At 42.7% G+C, this 24,787-nt stretch overlaps 1 protein-coding gene across 1 annotated transcript; it reads right to left on the reverse strand.

Moving 5' to 3' along the window:
• Window positions 1–8,255: 8,255 nt before the first annotated feature.
• LOC125534557 lies at window positions 8,256–10,409 on the reverse strand. Its single transcript, XM_048697751.1, has 3 exons — window positions 9,608–10,409; window positions 9,226–9,473; window positions 8,256–9,100 (listed from the first exon to the last, which is right to left on the reverse strand). The coding sequence occupies exons 1-3, from the start codon at window positions 10,368–10,370 to the stop codon at window positions 8,420–8,422; spliced, it is 1,692 nt and encodes a 563-aa protein (XP_048553708.1). The 5' UTR covers window positions 10,371–10,409; the 3' UTR covers window positions 8,256–8,419.
• Window positions 10,410–24,787: the final 14,378 nt, after the last annotated feature.

Consider the following 24,787-nt stretch of genomic DNA (forward strand, 5'->3'; position numbering starts at 1 on the left):
ATCATAGCAAGCAAAAACTAGCATATGCAAGGAAGCGGGAAGGAAAGGTAGCAATCTCAACATAATGAGAGGTAATTTACTAACATGAAAATTTCTATAACCGTATTTTCCTCTCTCATAATAATTACATGTAGGATCATAAGAAAATTCAAAAATATAGCTATCACATAACATATTCTCAACACGATCCACATGCATGCGAAGTTGACACTCTTCCAAAGTAGTGGGACTGTCATTAATTAAAGTCATGATTTCTCCAAGCCCACGTTCAATATTATTACAAACACTATTATCAATCCTATATTCATCATGGGGCTTAAATAAATTTCAAGATCATAAGAAGAATCTCCCCAATCATGATTATTGCAATAGGTAGTGGACATAGCAAAACTAGCATCCCCAAGCTTAGGGTTTTGCATATTATTAGCACAATTGACATCAAGAGAATTTATAATAAAATCATTGCAATCATGCTTTTTATTCAAAGATCTATCGTGAAGCACTTCATCACAATTTTTAGATTTACGGATTTCAGGCAAAAGCTTATAAAGATAATCTAGTGCATCATAATCACTAGGAATTGGTTCATCATAATTGGATCTCTTAAAAAGATTGGCAAGCGGGTGAGGATCCATAGATATTTGTTTCTCTGTTAAGGAATAAATACCCAACTATTTCAACTAAGCGAGAAAACGAGCCAAGAAAGACATAAAGGCGAACGGAAAAGAGAGGGCGAATAAAACGGCAAGGGTGAAGTGGGGAGAGGAAAACAAGAGGCAAATGGCAACTAATGTAATGCGAGAGATAGGGATTGTGATGGGTACTAGGTATGTTGACTTTTTGTGTAGACTCCCCGGCAACGGCGCCAGACATTCTTCTTGCTACCTCTTGAGCTTGCATTTGTTTTCCCCGAAGAGGAAAGGATGATGCAGCAGAGTAGCGTAAGTATTTCCCTCAGTTTTTGAGAACCAAGGTATCAATCCAGTAGGAGGCCACACGCAAGTCCCTTGTACCTACACAACACAAAGAGCTCCTCGCAACAAACGCGATTAGGGGTTGTCAATCCCTTCACGGTTACTTACGAGAGTGAGATCTGATAGATAATATTTTTGGTATTTTTGGTATAGAGATGCAAAGTAAAAGTAAAAGGCAAAGTAAAAAAGCAAAGCAAAATAAAAGTGATGGAGATTGATATGATGAGAATACACCCGGGGGCCATAGGTTTCACTAGTGGCTTCTCTCGAGAGCATGAGTATTCTACGGTGGGTGAACAAATTACTGTTGAGCAATTGACAAAATTGAGCATAGTTATGAGAATATCTAGGCATGATCATGTATATAGGCATCACGTCCGTGACAAGTAGATCGAAACGATTCTGCATCTACTACTATTACTCCACTCATCGACCGCTATCCAGCATGCATCTAGAGTATTAAGTAAAAAATAGAGTAACGCTTTAAGCAAGATGACATGATGTAGAGAGATAAATTCATGCAATATGAAATAAACCCCATCTTGTTATCCTCGATGGAAACGATACAATACATGCCTTGCTACCCCTTCTGTCACTAGGAAAGGACACCGCAAGATCGAACCCAAAGCTAAGCACTTCTCCCATGGCAAGAACTACCAATCTAGTTGGCCAAACCAAACGGATAATTCGAAGAGACTTGCAAAGATAACCAATCATACATAAAAGAATTCAGAGAAGATTCAAATATTATTCACAGATAGACTTGATCATAAACCCACAATTCATCGGTCTCAACAAACACACCGCAAAAAGAAGAACATTACATCGAATAGATCTCCACAAGAGAGGGGGAGAACATTGTATTGAGATCCAAAAGAGAGAAGAAACCATCTAGCTACTAACTGTGGACCCGAAGGTCTGAGGTAAACTACTCACACTTCATCGGAGAGGCTATGATGATGTAGAAGCCCTCCGTGATGACGGCCCTCTCCGGCGGAGCTCCGAAACAGGCCCCAAGATGGGATCTCGTGGATACAGAAAGTTGCGGCGGTGGAATTAGGTTTTTGGCTCCTATTCTGTTCGTTTGGGGGTACGTGGATATATATAGGAGGAAGAAGTACGTCCGTGGAGCGTCGAGGGGCCCACGAGGCAGGGGGGCGCGCCCCAGGGGGGTGGGCGCGCCCCCCACCCTCGTGACCGCCTCCGGCGTTCCTTGGCGTAGGGTCCAAGTCTCCTGTGTCTTATTCGGGAAGAAAATCACGTTCCAAAAAGGATTTTTCTGTTTGGACTCCGTTTGATATTCCGTTTCTTCGAAACACTGAAATAGGCAAAAACAAGCAATTCTGGGCTGGGCCTCCGGTTAATAGGTTAGTCCCAAAAATAATATAAAAGTGGAAAATAAAGCCCAATATAGTCCAAAACAGTAGATAATATAGCATGGAGCAATAAAAAATTATAGATATGTTGGAGACGTGTCTATACTCTACCCTCGAAAACTGTTGCGATCCCCTATACTTGTGGGTTATCAAGACCTTTTTCTAGCGCCGTTGCCGGGGAGCATAGCTATATTTGTTGAGTTACTTGGTATTATTATCAACTTATCACTATGAAGAATCTGAAGGACGCTAAGACTAAGATTTATCCCTCCAAGACGAGGGGAGGTAAGGAACTGCCATCCAGTTCTGCTTTAGATTCACCTTCTGTTATAAGTAAACTTGCACCACCATCACATGCTATTAATCATGATATGTCGCAAGTTATTGATGATGCTACTTCTACTCTGAATGATACTTATGATTATGCTAGTACCTTGCTTGATGATAATGATGTGCCACTTAGTGAATTTCTTGATGAACAAATTGCTAGAGTAATACAACGTGATGTTGTTGAATCTGATGATGAGCTTGAAACTGAAACTCCTGAAACACCTGGTAGAACTAGCCTGCCTAGATATGAGTTACCTAAGGTACCAGAAGGCTATGTTATGAATGAGGAGACAACTAGAGATATTCTTGCTTGTAAGGATAGAGATGATCTAGAGAAATTATTATGCAAGTATAAAGAAAACTCTCTGAATGCTAGAATGCAATATGATCCTAAGTTTGCTACCTCACCTATTTTTATTGATGATAAGTATTATGAATTCTCTATTGACCCAGAGTTAATCACTTTGGTTGAATCTGATCCTTTCCATGGTTATGAAACTGAAATTGTTGTGGCACATCTCACTAAGTTGAATGACATAGCCACCCTTTTTACTCATGATGAGAAAACTCCCTATTACTTTATTCTCAAATTATACCCGTTCTCATTAAAGGGTGATGCTAAAGCTTGGTACAATACTCTTCCTCCTGGTTGTGTGCGTAGTCCCCAGGATATGATTTATTACTTCTCTGGAAAATAGTTTCCTGCTCATAAGAAACAAGCTGCCTTACAGGAAATATTTAACTTTGTGCAAACTAAAGAAGAGAGTCTCCCACAAGCTTGGGGGAGGCTTTTCCAATTACTTAATGCTTTGTCTGATCATCCTCTTAAGAAAAATGAAATACTTGATATTTTCTATAATGGACTAACCGATGCTTCTAGGGACTTCCTAGCTAGTTGTGCTGGTTGTGTTTTCAGGGAACTAATTATCGGACAAGCTGAAGAATTATTGAATAACATATTGAAAAATTATGATGATTGGACTCTTCCTGAACCATTGCCTAAACCCACTCCAAAGAAGATGGGTATATTATATCTTAGTCCTGAAGATATGCAAGAGGCAAAGAAATCTATGAAGGAAAAAGGTATTAAAGCTGAGGATGTTAAAAATTTACCTCCTATTGAAGAGTCGCTGGTCGGTGAGGAGTTGGATGAGATTCATCAAGTAATCGAGTTAGTTTTGTTAGGGCTTGATCCCTAGTATCCACTATTTTCTGAGATTGATGTTGCTATGACTTTGCTATGCTTAATGCTTGTCACTTTGGGCCCGGGTGCCATGAATTCAGATCTGAACCATTTATGTTATCACCATTATATCCATGTTCTAAATCCGATCTTGCAAGTTATAGTCACCTACTACATGTTATGATTCGGCAACCCCGGAGTGACAATAGTCGGGACAACTCCCGGTGATGACCATAGTTTGAGGAGTTCATGTAGTCACCTGTGTTAATGCTTTGTTCAGGTTCTCTATTAAAAGGAGGCCTTAATATCCCTTACTTTACAATATGGACCCCGCTGCCACGGGAGGGTAGGACAAAAGATGTCATGCAAGTTCTTTCCATAAGCATGTATGACTATTTACGGAATACATGTCTACATTATATTTATGAACTGGAGCTAGTGCCGTATCGCCCTAGGTTATGACCGTCACATGATGAATATCATCCAACGAATTACCGATCCAACGCCTGCGAATTTATCTAATATTGTTTCTACTAAGTTACCACTACTATCGTTACTGTTGCACTTGCTACAAAATTACTGCTGTCACTGTTACCGTTACCATTGTTGTTGTCATTACTATCAAAACTATCATATTACCTTGCTACTAATCATGTTGCTGCAGATAATTAATCTCTAGGTGGTTGAATTGACAACTCAACTGCTAATTGATAACCCACAAGTATAGGGGATCGCAACAGCTTTCGAGGGTAGAGTATTCAACCCAAATTTATTGATTCGACACAAGGGGAGCCAAAGAATATTCTCAAGTATTAGCAGCTGAGTTGTCAATTCAACCACACCTGGAAACTTAGTATCTGCAGCAAAGTGTTTAGTAGCACAGTAATATGATAGTGGTGGTAACGGCAACAAAAGTAAAGACATCAAAAGTAATGTTTTTGGTATTTTGTAGTGATTGTAACAATAGTAGTGGGAAAGTAAATAAGCGGAAACCAGTATATAGAAAACTCGTAGGCACCGGATTAGTGATGGATAATTATGCCGGATGCGGTTCATCATGTAACAGTCATAACATAGGGTGACACAGAACTAGCTCCAACTCATCAATGTAATGTAGGCATGTATTCCATATATAGTCATACGTGCTTATGGAAAAGAACTTGCATGACATCTTTTGTCCTACCCTCCCGTGGCAGCGGGGTCCTATTGAAAACTAAGGGATATTAAGGCCTCCTTTTAATAGAGAACCGGAACAAAGCATTAGCACATAGTGAATACATGAACTCCTCAAACTATGGTCATCACCGGGAGTGGTCCCGATTATTGTCACTTCGGGGTTGCCGGATCATAACACATAGTAGGTGGCTATAGATTTGCAAGATAGGATCAAGAACTCACATATATTCATGAAAACATAATAGGTTCAGATCTGAAATCCTGGCACTCGGGCCCTAGTGACAAGCATTAAGCATAGCAAAGTCATAGCAACATCAATCTCAGAACATAGTGGATACTAGGGATCAAACCCTAACAAAACTAACTCGATTACATGATAAATCTCATCCAACCCATCACCGTCCAGCAAGCCTACGATGGAATTACTCACGCACGGCGGTGAGCATCATGAAATTGGTGATGGAGGATGGTTGATGATGACGACGGTGACGAATCCCCCTCTCCAGAGCCCCGAACGGACTCTAGATCAGCCCTCCCGAGAGGTTTTAGGGCTTGGCGGCGGCTCCGTATCGTAAAACGCGATGATTTCTTCTCTCTGATTTTTTTCTCTCCGAAAGCAGATATATAGAGTTGGAGTTGGCGTCGGAGGGCATCCAGGAGGCCCACGAGGTAGGGGGCGCGCCCTAGAGGGGGGCGCGCCCCCCACCCTCATAGACAGGGTGTGGGCCCCCTGGTCTTCATCTTTGGAGAGGATTTTTTATTATTTTTTCTAAGATGTTCCGTGGAGTTTCAGGTCATTCCGAGAATATTTGTTTTCTGCACATAAAACAACACCATGGCAATTCTGCTGAAAACAGCGTCAGTCCGGGTTAGTTCCATTCAAATCATACAAGTTAGAGTCCAAAACAAGGGCAAAAGTGTTTGGAAAAGTAGATACGACGGAGACGTATCACTAATACCTTCAAATATTCTTTGGTTGCCCTTGTGTCGAATCTTATATATTTGGGTTGAATACTCTACCCTCGAAAACTGTTGCGATCCCCTATACTTGTGGGTTATCAACAATCCCGCTCGACATAGCACTGTTGACTGAAACGTTTTGACCTGACATGTGGGCCCGCGGGTCCCACCTGTCAGGGGGTTCTCTCAAAAAATAATGGCAACCACAGGAGTGCTACCTTTAATGAGAGGAATCTGTTCTCGGAAAAAGAATGGTACTACTGGAGTGCTACTTTTGCCGATAGTGTCTGTTGAGTTGGCATGGATCACGACTTGGATTTGTCACTCCGTATGACGAAGAGGTATCTCGGGGCCCACTCGGTGATACAGCATCGCAATGCGCTTCCAAGCAATGTGACTGAGGAGTTAGGCACGGGATCTTGTATTATGGAACGAGTAAAGAAACTTGCCGGTAACGAAATTGAACTATATGGAGATACTGACGGACAAAGGGAACTGCGTACGAGATTAGCTGAATCCTTGGCATCAAGGTTCGACCGATAAAGATCTTCATAGGATATGTCGGAAACAATATGGACATCCGGGTCCCGCTATTGGTTATTAATCGTAGAGGTGTCTCGGTCATGTCTGCATAGTTCTCGAACCCGCAGGGTCTACACACTTAACGCTTGGTGACGATCTAAGTATAGTTGAGTTATTGTGTTGGTTACCAAAGGTTCTTCTCGGAGTCCCGGATGAGATCCCGGACATGACGAGAAACTTCGGAATGGTCCGGAGGTGAAGATTGATACATAGGACGAAGGGAATCGCATTCTGGAAGTGTTCTGGAAGGTATCGATCGGGTTATCGCCGGAAGACCGAAAAGGGTTTCGGGGGGCCCCGACAAGTGTTGGGGGGCTCATGAGCCAAGGGAAGGGGGCACACTAGCCCACAAGGGGCTGTCCGCCCTGCCCCCCCCCCCCCACGTCAGCCCACTTGGCCAAGGGGTGGAGGAGGCCACCTAGGGCTGGCCACCCACATGGCTTGGAGGCCACCTAGGGCTGGCCACCCACATGGCTTGGAGGCCACCTAGGGATCAAGTTGCAGGTGGCTTTACAAAAGCATTGCCCACAAAAGGTTTTAAAGAATTCAAGCGATTAAGGGAGGGTGTTAAACACATTGTGCATGTCACGGTTCAGTATGAGGCGTGGAGACCAAGCATGTTACGTTGGGATTTCCTGGTCTCGTAGAGATAGATAGGTTGTTAGCTATCGTGTGTAACCGAATATATCTCTTCCTCCTTTCCTTGTATCTCACGTATGTAATCTCAACAGCCTTGTACGCAAACCTCAGGGATCAGCTCCTGGCTATGTTAACATGCACCCGTTGCCCTCGGTAGGGTACGACGCTCCCATCCAATCTTCCACATCGAGCAGCATCAAACCATGCCATTAGTCTTTCTTCTGGAAAGATCCTTTGAGATCTCACATTCAGATTTTCATGAAATGTTCAAGAAAACCCGCGTGAAAAACATATAGTTTGCTAAACTGATGATAGAAACGGTCTTGGATATAAAATAGGAGGGCAAGGCTTCTTCCTCTCATTCAGCTTATGCTGTAAAAGACAATAGATAACTGAATGACATATACCATGTAAGTCTCTACAACATAAAAGGAACAAAGGAGATAATATGAAAATAAACAGTATAACTAACTAATGCAACTTCAATGAAAAGAATATTAGAAACAGAATACAAGTTATTTGTAGAAATCAAAACAGAATAGTTAAAATGACATAATTTAAGAATTTGTAGTCGACAGACACACAAAGCTTGGTCTACTTGAACAAACGAACAACCACCTACTGGGAAAACAGAAGTAGATAGGTATGACTGGGCAAAGGGTAGCATACCATACTTCATAGCATTTTTTTGTCATAACGTTCTGCAGCATAGCGGAGCACCAAGTTGATCACAAGTTAAACAAGAGTGATCAGTGGTTCAGGAGCAAGTTGACATGCCTGCATACTGTGTACAACTGATGCCATGTCACCGGTGAAAATTGAGTGCAGAGGTTTTAAGCAAGACAAAAAGAAAACTGAGCATTTCGCCGCAGCTCAAGTTCCTAGGAAACCACACCCATTTGATTCTAGTTGTAACAGAATGAAAGCAAATATTATTCTAGAGAGAGAAACATGCATATATTAACAAAACATTCAGACACTATGCATAATGTGGCTGCTTAACGGTCAGACCAGAAATACTTCCAAGCATGACTTGCAAGTTATAGCAGTAATGTAAGTACAAATACACCATCTAGACTTGGCCTATAAAACAGACCCGATACACACAGTCAAACATCTTACATAGCAGATCGATATAGCAATAGGTTCACATCTTACATAGCTGATCAAATACATGAGCACCATCCAACATATCCCCCTCACAGAATAACCTTTCTGGTGAAAGCACTACTAACAATAGGTGACCAAGCAATGGTAATCTTCACCTTAGAGCCGTTGAGGTCACATTTATGCTTACTTATGCCGCAGTATTGAGGCCTGACCATGACATGAGCTTGCACAGAACCACCGGGAGAGTAGGCTTCTATGACAACTTTCAGGGTTTCTTCCAATTCTTCAGAATCTACACTCACTGTCCGTAATTCAACAGAAACAACATGCCTTGACAGATCAAGGTAACCATCTTCTTCGCCTATTGGCATCTTCCCGCCAGCACAATAACGAGAATCAAGCAATACAACTTGGGTGGGAGTGGCAGGGCCTCTACCATATTTCTGAGGTGGTGAGGAGCAAGCAACTCTGCCTCCATAACTGAAAGGGCTTTGACTGCCTTTAACAATGCCGACACGCAAGAAAGTGGCTTGGACTGCTCCACGATACAGTTTCTGCAGGCTTAACTCGGTTGTGCAAAGACAGTTGTCAAAGGTGACAGTATATAAACCATTATGGGTCTGATAACCACCGTAATGGCTTCTGCTATTGATCAACACGCTGTCTTCAGACTTTGCTGCGCCGCCCTTAAGTTTTAGTTGGACTTCAAACTCAAGAGGGCGGTCGGCTGAGATTGCACGAGATGGGCCAGTCAAGCACAAAAAGGGGTCCTGCAGGCGCCATCATCACACACACTGAATGAATTGCAGCAAACCGATGGATCAACAAACTAGGACACATGCATGCAACAAAGAGGAGATAAAAGGAAAGTTAACAGAATACGGCAGGCGCTTACTTCTTGGGTGATCTCTTGGAAGTTGTCCCTTTGCCGGTGGAAGAGAACGTTGCGCTTGCGATCTACATTGTCTCGTGCGACGACTACGCCGTACACTTTGAGTGGCCATTGCAGGAGTGGCCATTCCAGGTCCAAACTGATGTTGGCAATCTTGAAGGAGAAGATCTGCAAGGTGATCCCACGAGTAGTATAATCGGATGGGACCTGTCTGGGTGTGTAGTGTGTAAAGTGCATGGGGCTCACTAGGGCTGCACGCACAATTTTGTTGTTAAGAAAAAATAATTAACATGCGATCGATCCTAATAAACCATGAATTAGTACTTGCTACAAGGATTGAATCAGCTGCATTAATAGGAATCATACAAAGCAAAAAATGTCTTACTTGTGTATCCAAAGTGTCTAACTTTAGATTCGACCCCTTGACGGTAGGAATCAAAGACCTCCTGCTCCTCCTCCATCTCCTTCCTTGCCCTCTCCTTGGGATCCTTCTCCTCCTCCGGCGCCACATAGTCCTCCTCATACGGGTACTTGTGCCAGAAAGGTTTCAGTTGCGATTTGAGCTTGGACATGCTGCCCTGCAGATCAGCCAACTCTTTTCGGATGCCGTCGATCACGGGCTTCACCTTGTCCTTATCTTCTTCAGTCTCTTTGCTGCTGCTGAGCGGGGCTGATGGTATGATCCTGTATCTCATTAAAGACGCCATCTCGTCCATCTGCACACAGAGCCGCTCGATCTCCTTCTCGGAGATGACGGGGCTTGTTCTAACTAGGTCCATCTCCTCCGGTGTCGTCTTGTTCTTGATCTGCTGCTTTGATTTGCCTCCGTTCATCTTGTCCTTGTGAACCTCCTCCTCCGCAACCTCGCCATACTTGAATTGGGTCATCTCTGTATCCACATGCCCGCCTCTGGCAGCCATGGACTCAATCGAAGTCTTGTCCTCCTCCACCTCGTGCTCACCGCGTACCTCATCCGAATCCATCCGCTCGACGCCGATCTTGCCGTCCCTGGTAGCCATGGCCTCAATCTGATCCTCAGCGACAATTGAACTCGTACCCGGACCGCCCAGCTTGCGGATTTTGAACGGCGGAGGGCTCACCAGACAAGGCCCCCCCTCCACCACGTCTTCCCCGCCGCCATCCGCCATCGCAATTCTTGTGGTGGTGGTGAGATTGTTATACCCGCCGCCGCCGCCGCTGCTCTCCGCTTATGGACGAGAACAGGCCAGGGTTGGTTGTTGCTACTTGTAGTCGGACAGCCCAGCTACGTTGTTGTGTCGTCCGACTGCATCTCGAAACCAGGGTATTTTCATCTTTTTCGCTATTTTTAGAAAATTTTAAAAAATATTAAACAAATTAAAATGCCTACGTGTATTTCAAAAATTCTTCTGCTACTTAACAAAAGTCCATGTGTTTTAATAAAAAAATCATGACTTTTTAATAAATATACAATTCAAAATAAATGTACACACATTTAAACAAAATCATGATATTTTCTATAAAATATTCGTGCAATGTAAAATGTGTTCGCGCAATTTTGTAAATATTTCCATTACATAAACAAAAAGTACTCGTAACCATTAAAAATATCACACTTTTAAAAAAATGTTTGAGCATTTAAAAACGTTTAAGAAAATTTCATGAAAGTTAGAAAGAATTTTATAAAATTATTCATGACATACTAAAAAAATTGTGACATTTATGAAAAAAAGATCTTATCAAGTAAAAATTATGCCACATAAATCGTGAAAAAGTAAATAGTTTTACTCTTTATAGGAATATAAATAACTAAAGATCCTCCTCATATCTTAATTTTCCCTTCAAAATTTCTAATGTTTCTGTTGTCACCTGGTACCATGTCACCGGTCCAGCTTTGAATAGGACGAGCAAACTAAATTCTTCTAAAGCCACCAACAATAGTGTACACAGAACAAGCACAGCCCTACGATTTAATCCATCTAATCTCTACTTCTCTTCTCTACTACTATTAAAAGAGTGAACAAAAATCCCCTTAAAGCCATACCACAAAGTGTACACAAAGAAACCAGCACCCTTCGATCTAATCCACTTAACTACATCTAAGAGTCAGTATTGCTTTGATGGTCTTCCATCTAATTCAATGGCCAAGATTTAATGTTCTGCCACCAGGATCGCGTCTGCCACTCCGGATCAGTTCCACAACCGCCGGCTGAAAAAAAGGCAGAAAATCCCCACGCCGCACGAGCACGTCGTTGTCACAATCGCCATCGGCCAAACCTTCCTCCCCCGCCCAATCCTATGTACGGTCGCCAAGCCGCCCATAGCCGTCGCACCTCCCTTCACCGCCAGCCCTAACTCCGGTGGCCGCGCCGCCCGGCCCTAGCTCCGGTTGTCGTGCCACCCATGACGCCGAGAGCGGAGACGAGGGCAATTTCTACTGGTATGTCGCGGCCGAGCCGGAGCTCCAGGCCATCAAAGTTTTGTACGCCGTGAGTAGGCCAAGCCGCCAATCCCGTCCGGCCTCAACTGTGAAGGAAATATGCCCTAGAGGCAATAATAAAGTTATTATTTATTTCCTTATATCATGATAAAAGTTTATTATTCATTCTAGAATTGTATTAACCGGAAACATAATACATGTGTGAATACATGGACAAACAGAGTGTCACTAGTATGCCTCTACTTGACTAGCTCGTTAATCAAAGATGGTTATGTTTCCTAACCATGGACAAAGAGTTGTTATTTGATTAACGGGATCACATCATTAGTTGAATGATCTGATTGACATGACCCATTCCATTAGCTTAGCACCCGATCGTTTAGTATGTTGCTATTGCTTTCTTCATGACTTATACATGTTCCTATGACTATGAGATTATGCAACTCCCGTTTGCCAGAGGAACACTTTGTGTGCTACCAAACGTCACAACGTAACTGGGTGATTATAAAGGAGCTCTACAGGTGTCTCCAAAGGTACATGTTGGGTTGGCGTATTTCGAGATTAGGATTTGTCACTCCGATTGTCGGAGAGGTATCTCTGGGCCCTCTCGGTAATGCACATCACTTAAGCCTTGCAAGCATTGCAACTAATGAGTTAGTTGCGGGATGATGTATTACAGAACGAGTAAAGAGACTTTCCGGTAACGAGATTGAACTAGGTATAGGATACCGACGATCGAATCTCGGGCAAGTAACATACCAATGACAAAGGGAACAACGTATGTTGTTATGCGGTCTGACCGATAAAAGATCTTCGTAGAATATGTAGGAACCAATATGGGCATCCAGGTCCTGCTATTGGTTATTGACCGGAGACGTGTCTCGGTCATGTCTACATTGTTCTCGAACCCGTAGGGTCCGCACGCTTAAGGTTTCGATGACAGTTATATTATGAGTTTATGCGTTTTGATGTATCGAAGGTTGTTCGGAGTCCCGGATGTGATCACGGACATGACGAGGAGTCTCGAAATAGTTGAGACATAAAGATTGATATATTGGAAGCCTATGTTTGGATATCGGAAGTGTTCCGGATGAAATCGGGATTTTACCGGAGTACCGGGAGGTTACCGGAACCCCCCGGGAGGTATATGGGCCTTAGTGGGCCTTAGTGGAAGAGAGGAGAGGTAGCCAGAAGTGGGCCGCGCGCCCCTCCCCCCCCTTGGTCCGAATAGGACAAGGAGAGGGGGCCGCCCCCCCCCCCTTCCTTCTCTCTCTTCTCTTCCCCCCTTACCGAATCCTATTCCAACTAGGAAAGGGGGAAGTCCTACTCCCGGAGGGAGTAGGACTCCTCCTGGCGCACCTCTACTGGCCGTCCGCACTCCCCCCCTTGAGCCTTTATATACGGAGGCAGGAGCACCCCCTAGAGACACAAGTTGATCCACGTGATCATATTCTTAGCCGTGTGCGGTGCCCCCTTCCACCATAGTCCTCGATAATATTGTAGCGGTGCTTAGACGAAGCCCTGCGACAGTAGTACATCAAGATCGTCACCACGCCGTCGTGCTGACGGAACTCTTCCCCGACACTTTGCTGGATCGGAGTCCGGGGATCGTCATCGAGCTGAACGTGTGCTAGAACTCGGAGGTGCCGTAGTTTCGGTGCTTGATCGGTCGGGCCGTGAAGACGTACGACTACATCAACCAAATTAACGCTTCCGTTGTCGATCTACAAGGGTACGTAGATCACACTCCCCCTCTCGTTGCTATGCATCACCATGATCTTGCGTGTGCGTAGGAATTTTTTTGAAATTACTACGAAACCCTTCAGACCGATCTTGGTCCCCGCAGCCGGCTGCTCCGCCTCGGCGCCGTGGGTCCTCTCGCTTCTTGATTTCCAAAGTGCAACTCCCCTCTTCTTCTTGCGTTCCCATTCTCCTTTCTCTCAACCTTATTGTTTTCCTTGTTAGAAGATGTCCTCTGGTTTGATTTTAATGAATTCTTCTGGTCCTAGGGATTTCGGAAGCAGGTATTTGTCCCTCCTGATTTTTGTGGGATGTAGGTTTCTTTGACTTGTAGAGTTACATACATGTCTGGTCATTTGTGCGTCTGTAGATGATTTTGGAGGACTTGTTGGAGCAGGATATCACATTGCCGCCTCATGGAGATTTTCAAGATGAATAGATACCGAAAGTAGTGGGAAGATCAATCAATTACGAGGAGCTCAAGGCTGGTCTGAGCAGCTGGGTGGAACATGGAGTTGGATATATCTCAGCAAGGGCTGTTGTAAGCTTCCCTTTTCTCATCCCACATTTTGCCATTAGCTCAATTAGTAAAATGGAAAATGGATCATTTGTCAGTATCATCAGTTTTCTCCTATGATGATCAAAACTAATTGATGAAACATCGTTTTATTGAATCTAAGACAAGAACATACCCTGCTAAATAAAGATATAGTAGCTCATTTTAACTTTACAATTACTAAAACAGAGTTAATGTTGGCCATCACATTGGATGTGCATACTGAACAGAAAATCCTAATCGGACTCACGGTGTTCCGTTCAAGTTATCGGTGGGCGATAATATTGTGCAGGACCATGGTTCAGTTGAACCTATACTTGGTGTCCCACATCACAAGACATCCTTTTTTGAGATATGTGCATGGTGGGTGTGGTAAACTTTGGCGGGAAGGATCAACTGACATCCTGTGTTAATGAATCTATCGGATTCTACCATCATACCGAATAAAATAGTGCACTGGCCTCGGAAGAAACAAATGATGTCTCCATGCAGTCTACTATTCACATTTGTTTTAGTGCATCGTGGGTCAGCTGTGTCATGCATGCCTGGTCAGAACGAGGGGATTTATATATGTCTTGGGGAGAAGGAATAGCATAATAAAAATAGTTGAGCGGAACGAAAGCTCACGCAAGGATTCTGTCTTGTACTACCCATGGTCTATTGCAAATAATTCTCTACAGATAATTGAAGAGCAATTCGAACTACAAGAAACTAAAAATATATAAACAACTATTCGAAAATTAATCATTTTATAAAGAAAAATTATAGTAGCAGATGGTGAGCTCAAGCAAAGATTCCGTGATGTACTAACCTGCAGTGGTTCGTAAAAAGAAAAACTCCACAGATCTCTGACTAGTAATTCTAACTATACCATAGATCCCTGACTAGTAATTCTAACTATAAGAAACTCAAAAAATATCAGCTTTGTACAGGATACAGAACAAAACATATAGTTTATTTTTGATAGAAATATTTAGAAACTTATCAGTTTTTACTTTAGCCCAAGAAAAACAATGGAGTTCTGGTCTGCTACGCTCCTACAGCTGGGATTAAAATGGTGAAGGAAGATGAATAGTGCCGACATGCCTGGACAGAATATTTATTTTTTTGTATCCTTGCGATTGGGCAACTGTGCTACAGTGGAATAGGGAGGTGTGCCAGGCCTAGGCTTCCCTGCGGAGAGATGTACTATTAACGATGACCGTACATCATAAGAGAAATTTGAACCTTGACATGGCCCGGATCCATATGTGAGCTATTCTAGATCGGACGGCGCTGACCGTAGGTTCGACCGAGCCATGGTTCAAAACCTCATGTCTCTATCGGTGGGGAGTTGAATTACCTCAATAGAAAATATGATGTGTGATGTAATGATAAAGAAAATTCAGCTCAGGTAAAATAATTATCAGTTAAATTCTTGCATTTTGGTAGGATGTATTGATCAATCAAATTGTTTCATTTTATAATAATCGTGAAGATGATTGAATTTAAATGGCAATTGCTTTCTCCTAACATGTAATGGAACTTCTAAGAAGGGAGACTTGCATCTACGTTACAGGGATGGGACGGGAGAAATAGAGAAGGACAGGCGATTTCAGCAGGAGGAGCAGGAGACCTTGCGCGTGGACATCCTCCTGCTTTATCTAAAGTTTTAGTCGCACTTGGGAGTTTTATTCCAATCAGATCCCGTATCCACTGAAACTGAAGGTATTCCGGCTAACATGCCGCAGATTCAAGGTACCACTGAAAATTTAGCTTGTCTTACTGGTTATCATCCTTGTCTAAAACTTTGTTGGCTTGATCTGTGACCAACTACCATTTATATTTTGTTGATTAGGTTGATTTCTTAGGATGTACATGAGCGACATATATACCACATGATTTGCAGATTGTACAGCTGTTGGGAGGATTACATTACATATCAGTTTTCTTAAATTTGTAGAGTTTGTACTAATAACAGTTTCATCTTTACGATCTTTATTTGTACCTTAAGATTAGTAACACTACCAACTAAAAATGTTGACATCAGCTCCAGTTGTATCCAGAGATAGGAGTGGAGTTGGCTAAATTTTGAGAGGTCATGTTTTGTAGGCAGCATCCTGGATGCTTTGAGCTTCTGTTTTGTTTATTGGGGCAGTGTCTCCTTATTGCTGGTTGTGTTAGTCTCCATATTCACATATGTTCCTTCAACCAGGCTACACAGTTTAATTTTCCTGTACTGAGCCATGATGAGCTTTCAACTTAAGATGGGTCTGAATGGCCTTTCCTCTAAATAAAATGTTGGCATTAGCACACTAGGACCAGCAAGTAAGAGTACCCGTGCAGCTTTGTGTTACTCTATTACAGCTCACTTTTGTTACCGACCACACGGATTCATATTGATGGGTTGGTTAACTGCGATTGGGCAATCGAGGCCAGTGAATTGGATTCTATAGTCGATGGGCGATCGAGGCCAGTGAGTTGGATTCTATAGTCGATGTCCAGTCTATAGGAGGTGACACATCTTTCTTTTTTTCCAGTGTGAAGGTGAGTTGATTCAGCTCTCCCAAAGCAAGAACATTCTGTTTATCAATCTGTTAATTTCGTAGATCAGGCCCAGGTCCTACCCATTCATCCGAAAGAACCAACGACCTAGGTCCTTTGTAGCATTAGTTCCAAACATGACTGATTACACTGATTAATAGGCTGACTTTATGTTTTTGTAACCCTCAACAGCAAGGCACGGCCCTGCTATAAATTTTTATTGTGTCAAGAAAACGAAATGATTACCGCGAAAAAAAGAAAAAAGATTAATAGATTGACTTTATGTATTTTTACCCTCAACAGCAAGGCATGGCCCTGCTATAAATTTTTATTGTGTCAATAAAACGAAAGGATTACCGCGAAAGAAAGAAAAAAGAAGAAGAAAAGAAGGAAAAGTGCATAGGTAACTGTATGTGCTATACAAATAAGCATTGTTGATTAAAAGCAACATTTCATTTTCATAAGCACCTATCCAAGCATCTATCTTGGGGTGTACATGGCCTTACAATGTTAATGAATCAAAACACATTTGTTCTATTTTTTTATTGCATCTATATTTATCGCCATATAAGTAAATTTGATGGTCAATAAACTAAAATCACTGTTTGGGATAGAAATTTCATTGTTTGGTGTTATTAAATACCCTACTCGGAATCACACTTGCATTGATCGAGTGCACACTTACTAGTGAAATATGAAAGACCGCATTGCTTCTAACGTCTGCCATCTAATCCAATGGTTCATATCCAATGACCTGCCAAGTTAGACACAGTCTCGCGCATGTCCCACCCGTGATCTGCTGCAGCCCACGATCTTTGCCGCAAAAATTGGATGTATATGTTAGGGTATCTTCAAGGCCGACCCTCAAACCTCCCACAACCGTCCGGACTGCAAAAGCCATTCAATGCGGGTATGTATCAGTTCGCGGAGCGGTCCGGACGTGTTTTCTCCCACAAACCAGAGACAGACATGGGGCGGGTTCGGGGGAGTTCGAACCGCCCTCAAGCCCATTTCTGACCGCCCTGGTGGTCTTTTCTTCCTTTTTGCTATTATTTCAGCTCTCCTTTTCGCTATTTTTAGAAATGTTTTAAAAAAATATTTACAAAAAACTAAAATGGCCTACGTGTATTTCAAAATTTGTTCGTGCAACTGAAAAAACTTTCATGTGTTCTAATAAACATTTCATGACTTTTTAATAATAACAATTAATATACAATTCAAAATAAATGTACGCACATTTAAAGAAAATCATGATACTTTTTATCAAAAATTCGTGCAAAAATTTGTTTGTGCAATTTTGAAAAAATGCCCATGACATACACAAAAAGTACTCGTAACCTATCCGCAAAAAAAAGTACTTGTAACCATTAAAAATCACACGTTTAGAAAAGGACACGACTAAGTGCCGACCGTTCCACTTTTAGCGTCACATCCGATCGATCCAGGTAGGACGCGCAGCAGCTAGGCCTGCTTTTTTTTTCTTACGCGCCCACTCACAATGTGATCCACGTACGGCGCGCCACAGCTGAGCGAAGGCAAAAAACACATATTTAATCTGTGGACGAAAACAATTCAAAATTTGAACTGCTTTAAAAAAAATCACGGTTCAGACCTTTACGAGTGGCGCCCGACAGCAAGACACCGCACCCTACCATGCAGCGCCTTTGATTTAAGCGTCACCCCCCCCCCCCCCCCCCCCCCCCCCCGCCAACGTGGTAGCCCAGGGCCAGGTTGTTTCTTTACTAATATGATAGGGTTAGGCTTTCCAAGCGATAGGCGCCGTACATTACACTGTGTGACGCCCAGCGGTTAGGCACTGCACTACTAGTTGTGGGGCCGCACCTGGCCCCGGGCTGCCACGCAGGCCGGGGTGCAACGCCTATAGCAAAGACGCTGCACGATAGGGTGCGGCGCCTTGCTATCGGACGCCACACGAAAAGGTCAACACCATTTTCAAAAGCAGTTTAAATTTTAAATTGTTTTCGTCCACAGGTCAAATATGTATTTTTTTTCCCTGAGCGAACTGGGTCGATCGCTTTGCCCAGAAAAAGAATTAGCACTAATGAGGATTTGATCCCCTGGTCTGAGTGAGTATGCAAAAGTCACCAACGTAATGGCTAGCTTTCCTAGCACACGTTTCCGTTCAGTAATAAGTAGACTTGTCTATTCTCCTTCTACTCCTACATTAGTACTTCCTCCGTTCCTAAATATAAATTTTTGTAGAGATTTCATTAGATGAACTACATACAGAGCAAAATAAATGAATCTATACTTAAAATGCATCTATATACATCCGTATGTGATTTATAATGAAAGTCTACAAGGACTTATATTTAAGAACGGAGGGAATACTACATAAAAATGCTATTTTTCTTTTACCAAACCAGCAAACGGACCGGCAAATTGTTCAATTAATTCACCTACGCGGTTTGTAAAATTATCATACTATTTATGCAAGAGTTACTGAGTGTTAAACGAATATCCATTTCTGAGTCCAGGCTCATCTGCACCTGCGCTGAATAAAAAAAACCAAAACAAATACTTGAAAAATTAAAAAGAATCTAAATGTTTATTGCATGGTAGATAATTTGATTTGTCACTTCCTCTCCTGTAAGGATTCTCCAAATGACCATTTTTTGATGGTTTCCAATCCTTTTAGGATACTTTGCCATGTGAAAGAGGACCCGTTATTTGGTGTAGCACTTAATATATTCCCATTAGGATGGTACTTAGCCTTTAAAACTCTTGCCACCAAAGAGTCCGGTTCAGTAACAAGTCTACAACATTGTTTTGCGAGCATAGCTAGGTTGAAAGGGTATAGGTCACGAAACCCCATCCCTCCTTCACTTTTAGGAATATAAAGTTTCTACCATACCATCCAGTGCATCCTTTTATGATATTCACCGGCACCCCACCAAAAGTGAGCAATAATATCCGTAATTTCCTTGCATATGCCCTTAGGAATACTAAACACTAACATTGCAAAAACTGGAATAGCTTGTGCGACAGCTTTTATCAATATTTCTTTGCCTCCAGTGTACAATTGTTTCTCCATCCATCCTAATAATTTCACCTTAATTTTTTCAACAAAGTGCCTGAAACAATCATCTTATTTGGAGCGTGAGGTCCTACTATTCAATGCACGATTGACACGTGATTGATGTCATTTATTGGTGCAGGCATGAGCCGCTCTGTGGGGCGTCATTGGAGATGCGCGGCAGCGGCGGCTCGTCTCGGACCTTGGCAGCCGTGGCTCGTCTTGGATATTGGCGACAGCGAAGGGGTCTGCGATGGCGGCTGGGGCATCCTTGACGATCGACATAGGAAACAGATCGAGGGGAGCCTCGTTGCTTGTTTATTTTTTTTTCATTAGGTGCAAGGAGAGATGCAAATAAATTGGTGGCGCGCGATCCGGGATCTATTTGGATCTGTTGCAAAAATATGATCATTCGGACGTTAGATTTATCGATATTACATTTGGAAACAAAAAGATACATCGATCGTGGTTACATCAACTAGAAAGTTCTATTAGGACGCTCGTCCTGTTATAGTATTACGTAGAGCCCTCCACTTTACTAGATACTAGCAAAAAAACCTGTGCGTTGCAACGGAAAAGAAAATAACACACGTTCTTAACCTAATAACCATGACTCAAGACCTTAATAGGCCCGCGTCTTTTAGTTTCACATGGCATCACATTTGTATTTTCTCTGTACTCACACACTCGCTCAGTAAAAAAAAAGCCCGTGCATTGCAACGGGAAGGAAAATAACACACATTCTTAACCCAATAACCATGACTCAAGACACTAATAGGCCCACGTCTTTTAGTTTCACATGGCATCACATTTGTGTTGCCGACAGTGACCTCTGTGCTCACACAATGAAAACACGTTTGAATGTGGTTAGTCTTAATGTCTCTCTCTTTTGCGGGCGCGCACGTGCTCACACTCGCTTGGAATAAGATAAAAAGTATGTTGTTTTTTTCCCGCAAGGTTTTTCATAGTTGTGTATGCATGGTTCTTGATGTTTTTTTCTCTCACTCTGGTTTTAATAGATCTTTATTTGCAATTCGAATCACCGACGGTACAAAAAAAAGACCGTACACTATATATTAAGTTTGCACCAAAAATTATATTTTAGAAATATTTAACAGTTAAAAATAACTTCATATTTAGATTCTACATATTTTTCTAATCAAGTTTCATATATACTCCCTCCGGTCCTTTTTACTCTGCATATTAGGTTTGTTCGAAGTCAATCTCATCCAATTTTAACCAAGTTTATATAAAAAATTATAGACATTCACATAACAACACCAATATTATTAGATTCATCTTGGAATATATTTTCATATTATATTTATTAGGTATTATAGATGCTAATAATTTTTAATATAAATTTGGTCAAACTTAGCAAAGTTTGACTTTCGGCAAATCCAATGTGCAGAGTAAAAAGGACCGGAGGGAGTAACATGTTAAAATCTAAATTACGGTTTAAAAGATATGAATAATCTTATTTTACATAAACTGTAGATTGATTAACCGAAACGTCAAGGGGTTTTCTGTTAAAATTAAAAAAACATTTCGGCTGACTTAAATATGGATGGCGGGTTGATTGTCTAAAACGTCAGGGGGTTTTCTGAGAAAATGAGAAAAAAACGGTTCGGTTGTAACTTAAACATGTACTGCGGGTTGATTTACAGAAAACTGAGAGGTTTATTTGTAAAATGGCGTGACGGACGACCAGAAACAGTCCGTGCTTTATTAGTAGGTAAGAAAAAACTGGCAACCATATTTGGTTTCCTAGGACAATGAGAAAAACAACATGACTGAAATCGCGGTCCAAGTGCTAGAGTTATCTGAATCAAACCCACAAGAAACAAATTGCCTAGCTAGTTTCCAGAAAGAGAGAGAAGATATATTGAATTTTGCAATCTCGGCCCAACTCGCATAACAGACCCGAAGCGCAACCAACCAGGTGGCAGCAGAACAACAACTGTGAAACATGGACAGACGTTTCAGCCTGTTGTTCCAAACTATCTTTACTCCTAATATCTCAGTTGGTAATCTTCGTTTCGGATTTATTTTCGTCTCACCTCCCCTGGTTAATTTTCGTCCCATCTTTCTGGGGCTTTTTCATCCTCCCTCTCATCTTCTAATTCTCCCGCAGTAACGATCCCACCTCCCAGTTTTGTCGGGTTTTTTTCGTTGATTTTTTTTTGGTTTTTTATTCGCCTCCCTCCCACCGGCCAGACAAACCCAACGTTTATTTGGTAACACAATGAATTGACATATGATGATTTATTTCTTCTTTCATAACCCAATTAACGGATGATAATCAATCTTCAAATATCAAAACCAAACGTACAAGGCAACAATCAATTCAAGTATGACAATCAGATTCTTTTTTAGTACCCAACTTAACTCACGGATGGTAATCAATCTCCAAACAAAGAAAATAAGTAACCTCTACATCACCGTCTTTTACCTCTCGCCAATACCATCGTCGACCATCTCCTCCCCGCTTCATTCCTTTTCTCACAAAAAAAAACTCCTCCCCGCTTCCACGATGGCCCTCTCTCCATCGGGTTTTCTCCTCCTTCCTTAATTCCCACGCCGTTCACCTTCCTAAAAACCTGGATTGCTCCACCATCTATGATCAAAACAAATCAGGACGCAATGCCCGTCTGCCTCAGATCCGATCTGACTCCCTTGCAGGATCGTCGACCAGGAAACAGGTGGCACGGCAATTTCCTCCCTCGCCGGCTCGTCCCGGTTGGGCGATCATAGTCACTCCGCGCCCCTCCACCCTCTCCAGCGACATAGACCCAGAGGCGGAGGTCTCCCATGAACATCACCACCATGTTGGTCCAGTACGTGCATCGACCTCATTATTCACCATGCCAAATTAGGGTTTCCAAGTCTAGTTCTCTTTGCCATTGAAGGTGCATTCAGGATCTATACTGGTTGTGGTCTCTCGTGAGGGCCGAAGGCTGATCTCTAGCAAGGGAAGTGTAAGTGTTCCTATTATACTCATCCGTCTGCATCGTTGTCGGTTGCGGCGCCATACCAGCTTACCCGCCGCCACACCCACACAGCGTTAAGCACCGTCCTTGGCTCCTTGCTGCCCCCCCCCCCCTCTGGTGGGCTGCATAGCTAATTAGCTATCGGCTGTGACGCCATACCAACTCACCGGCACTAGCGCAATTTCCTGTTTTCTTCAGTCAATGCACATTATGTCTATGACCTAGCGTACCATGCATCTAGACAATTCTTTTGTTTTGCAACTATTGACAGTCAAGCATTGCACTAAAATGATTAGGCTGAAGATACCTTGTATTTTAAGTTCTAACAAATAACGAGGGTTGCACAAATATTCAATCACCTCAAGGTCTCTTCGCTAGCACAAATATTCAGTGACCTTGTATGCATTGAGTTTCCGTGCACTCTACAAAAGCCTGCTATTTTTTATCTCTAACTTTGTTTGTATGTTGCCCTATCTATTCTTCGGTCTATTGCCTGAGAGTCTTCTGAGAATTATATTTCAAGATTGTACTACCACTGTAGTTTCTTTTTTAATAGTTGGATTGAGTTCTGCTTGATTTTGGGTTCCCAAAGAAAGTTTGATTGTATGTTCATGTAACTTCTATGCATACAATAATTATCAATAGATTAATCTCTTCCTTCAGCATGTTAGCACTTGCAAGTTGCCTGATTAAATTATTATATTAATACACTACATAGGCAATGATGCTTGTGCCTTTCTCCCCCACCTCTTCTCTCTATAACCAAATGAACGGAACCTGAATAATCTATACATGCTAGGTAGAACACAACATATTTTTTTGCAAATGGTGGATAGTAGAGGAGATGCATAGTCAAAAGAAGTTTTGCAAGTTCTGTGACATTAACTTCTTGGAAGTCATTGCACTTCACTTCTTCAGTTATATTTGCTAGGATTGGCTTTTTAATATTTTGGTTGTTTTCATTTCATTATATTCCAGATTTTCTATTGGCAAGCGCAATCATGAAAATGTGCAGCAGATAGTCATAGGGGAAAGAGCAACATTGCCAAGCAAGTCTTGCACTCAAGAACCATGAGATTTTGCCGATAGAAATTTTTTTGGATGGACTTTTAATGTTGCATGGACTGAGCACAAACTGTTATTTTATTTCTTGCATTCGTGTAGATGAGCACGAACTAAGTTTTCCTGCTGTGCTCTCCCTCTCACCTGAGCGCCCGCTGTCGGCTACTCGCATGCCGCCCGATGGTCAGGGCGGTGGCGGGCGGGCTGGTGCGGCAAGGCTACATGCGGCGGCGGCGGGAGATTAGGTGGGTGACGGTGGCCGGGTCAATGGGATGGAGCAGTAAGAAGGTAACGTTGGGAAGAATTAAAATAGTAGCAACCACAGTCAATTTGTTAGTTGATGTTGAACCACTGAAATATGTAAAACTTATTAGAGCATCCATAACGTATGCCATAGCCAAATCTGACACACAGCCGCATATGGCATTGGTTCCAAATTTACTTGTAAGATGGGACCTACTGCAGAGTAAGAAACCCCATTTCTCTCTCTTTAAAATGCATGCATCTGGTTGAGTGGTTCTCTCTCTTCCGCATCAGAGGCCAGACGTGATGTACCCATTCATCCTCTCCTTCTAAGCCTATGTCATCTCTCTCCTCTTGGCCATCTCTCCTGGAATGGCGTGCGGCGGCGACGACGCATGAACGCGAAGTGGCTCGTTGAGTTTCATGGGGCTCACACAGCGCGTGCGCGGTGGGCCAAATTGGCGCGGCGGCGGCAGTGGTTGAAGGACGTGCTTGCTTGAGGTCGTTCGGCCATTATGCTGCAGGGGACAACGCACGTATCGGTGTGCCAAGGTGGCGGGGAGGCGGTGGCCAAATGACACATGTGTCTGAGCCCTAAGGACTCGGTGCTGCGATGCCTATGTTCGCTAGGATCTCACGCGGCAATAATCGGGGGAGGTCATCCAGCTTCAGCGTGCATCAGAAAACGGCCATTGCTAGCTAGCTTGTGTGGCTTGCATCAGTAGAGCACAGAGCGAGGGAGAGGGACGTATAAGTCCACTCCCATGGGAAGATGTGTGCAAAGAGAAAGCTCGGTCTGTAGTTTTCCCCACTGTCAAAGTGGCTAGGCTGTCATATATTCCAGGGCTTCACCTCGCCTACACAGGCACCACATTCTAATTGGATGTTAAAGACTCAAAGGTAATTTGTCTATACATACGTTGATGCTCCTTGCAAGTCACAACAGCTCATGTTTTATTTCTTTCTGGAACGAGCTGCAACACACGCGCAAGATG

Source organism: Triticum urartu, chromosome 2, assembly GCF_003073215.2.
Source record: "Triticum urartu cultivar G1812 chromosome 2, Tu2.1, whole genome shotgun sequence".
NCBI lineage: Eukaryota > Viridiplantae > Streptophyta > Magnoliopsida > Poales > Poaceae > Triticum > Triticum urartu.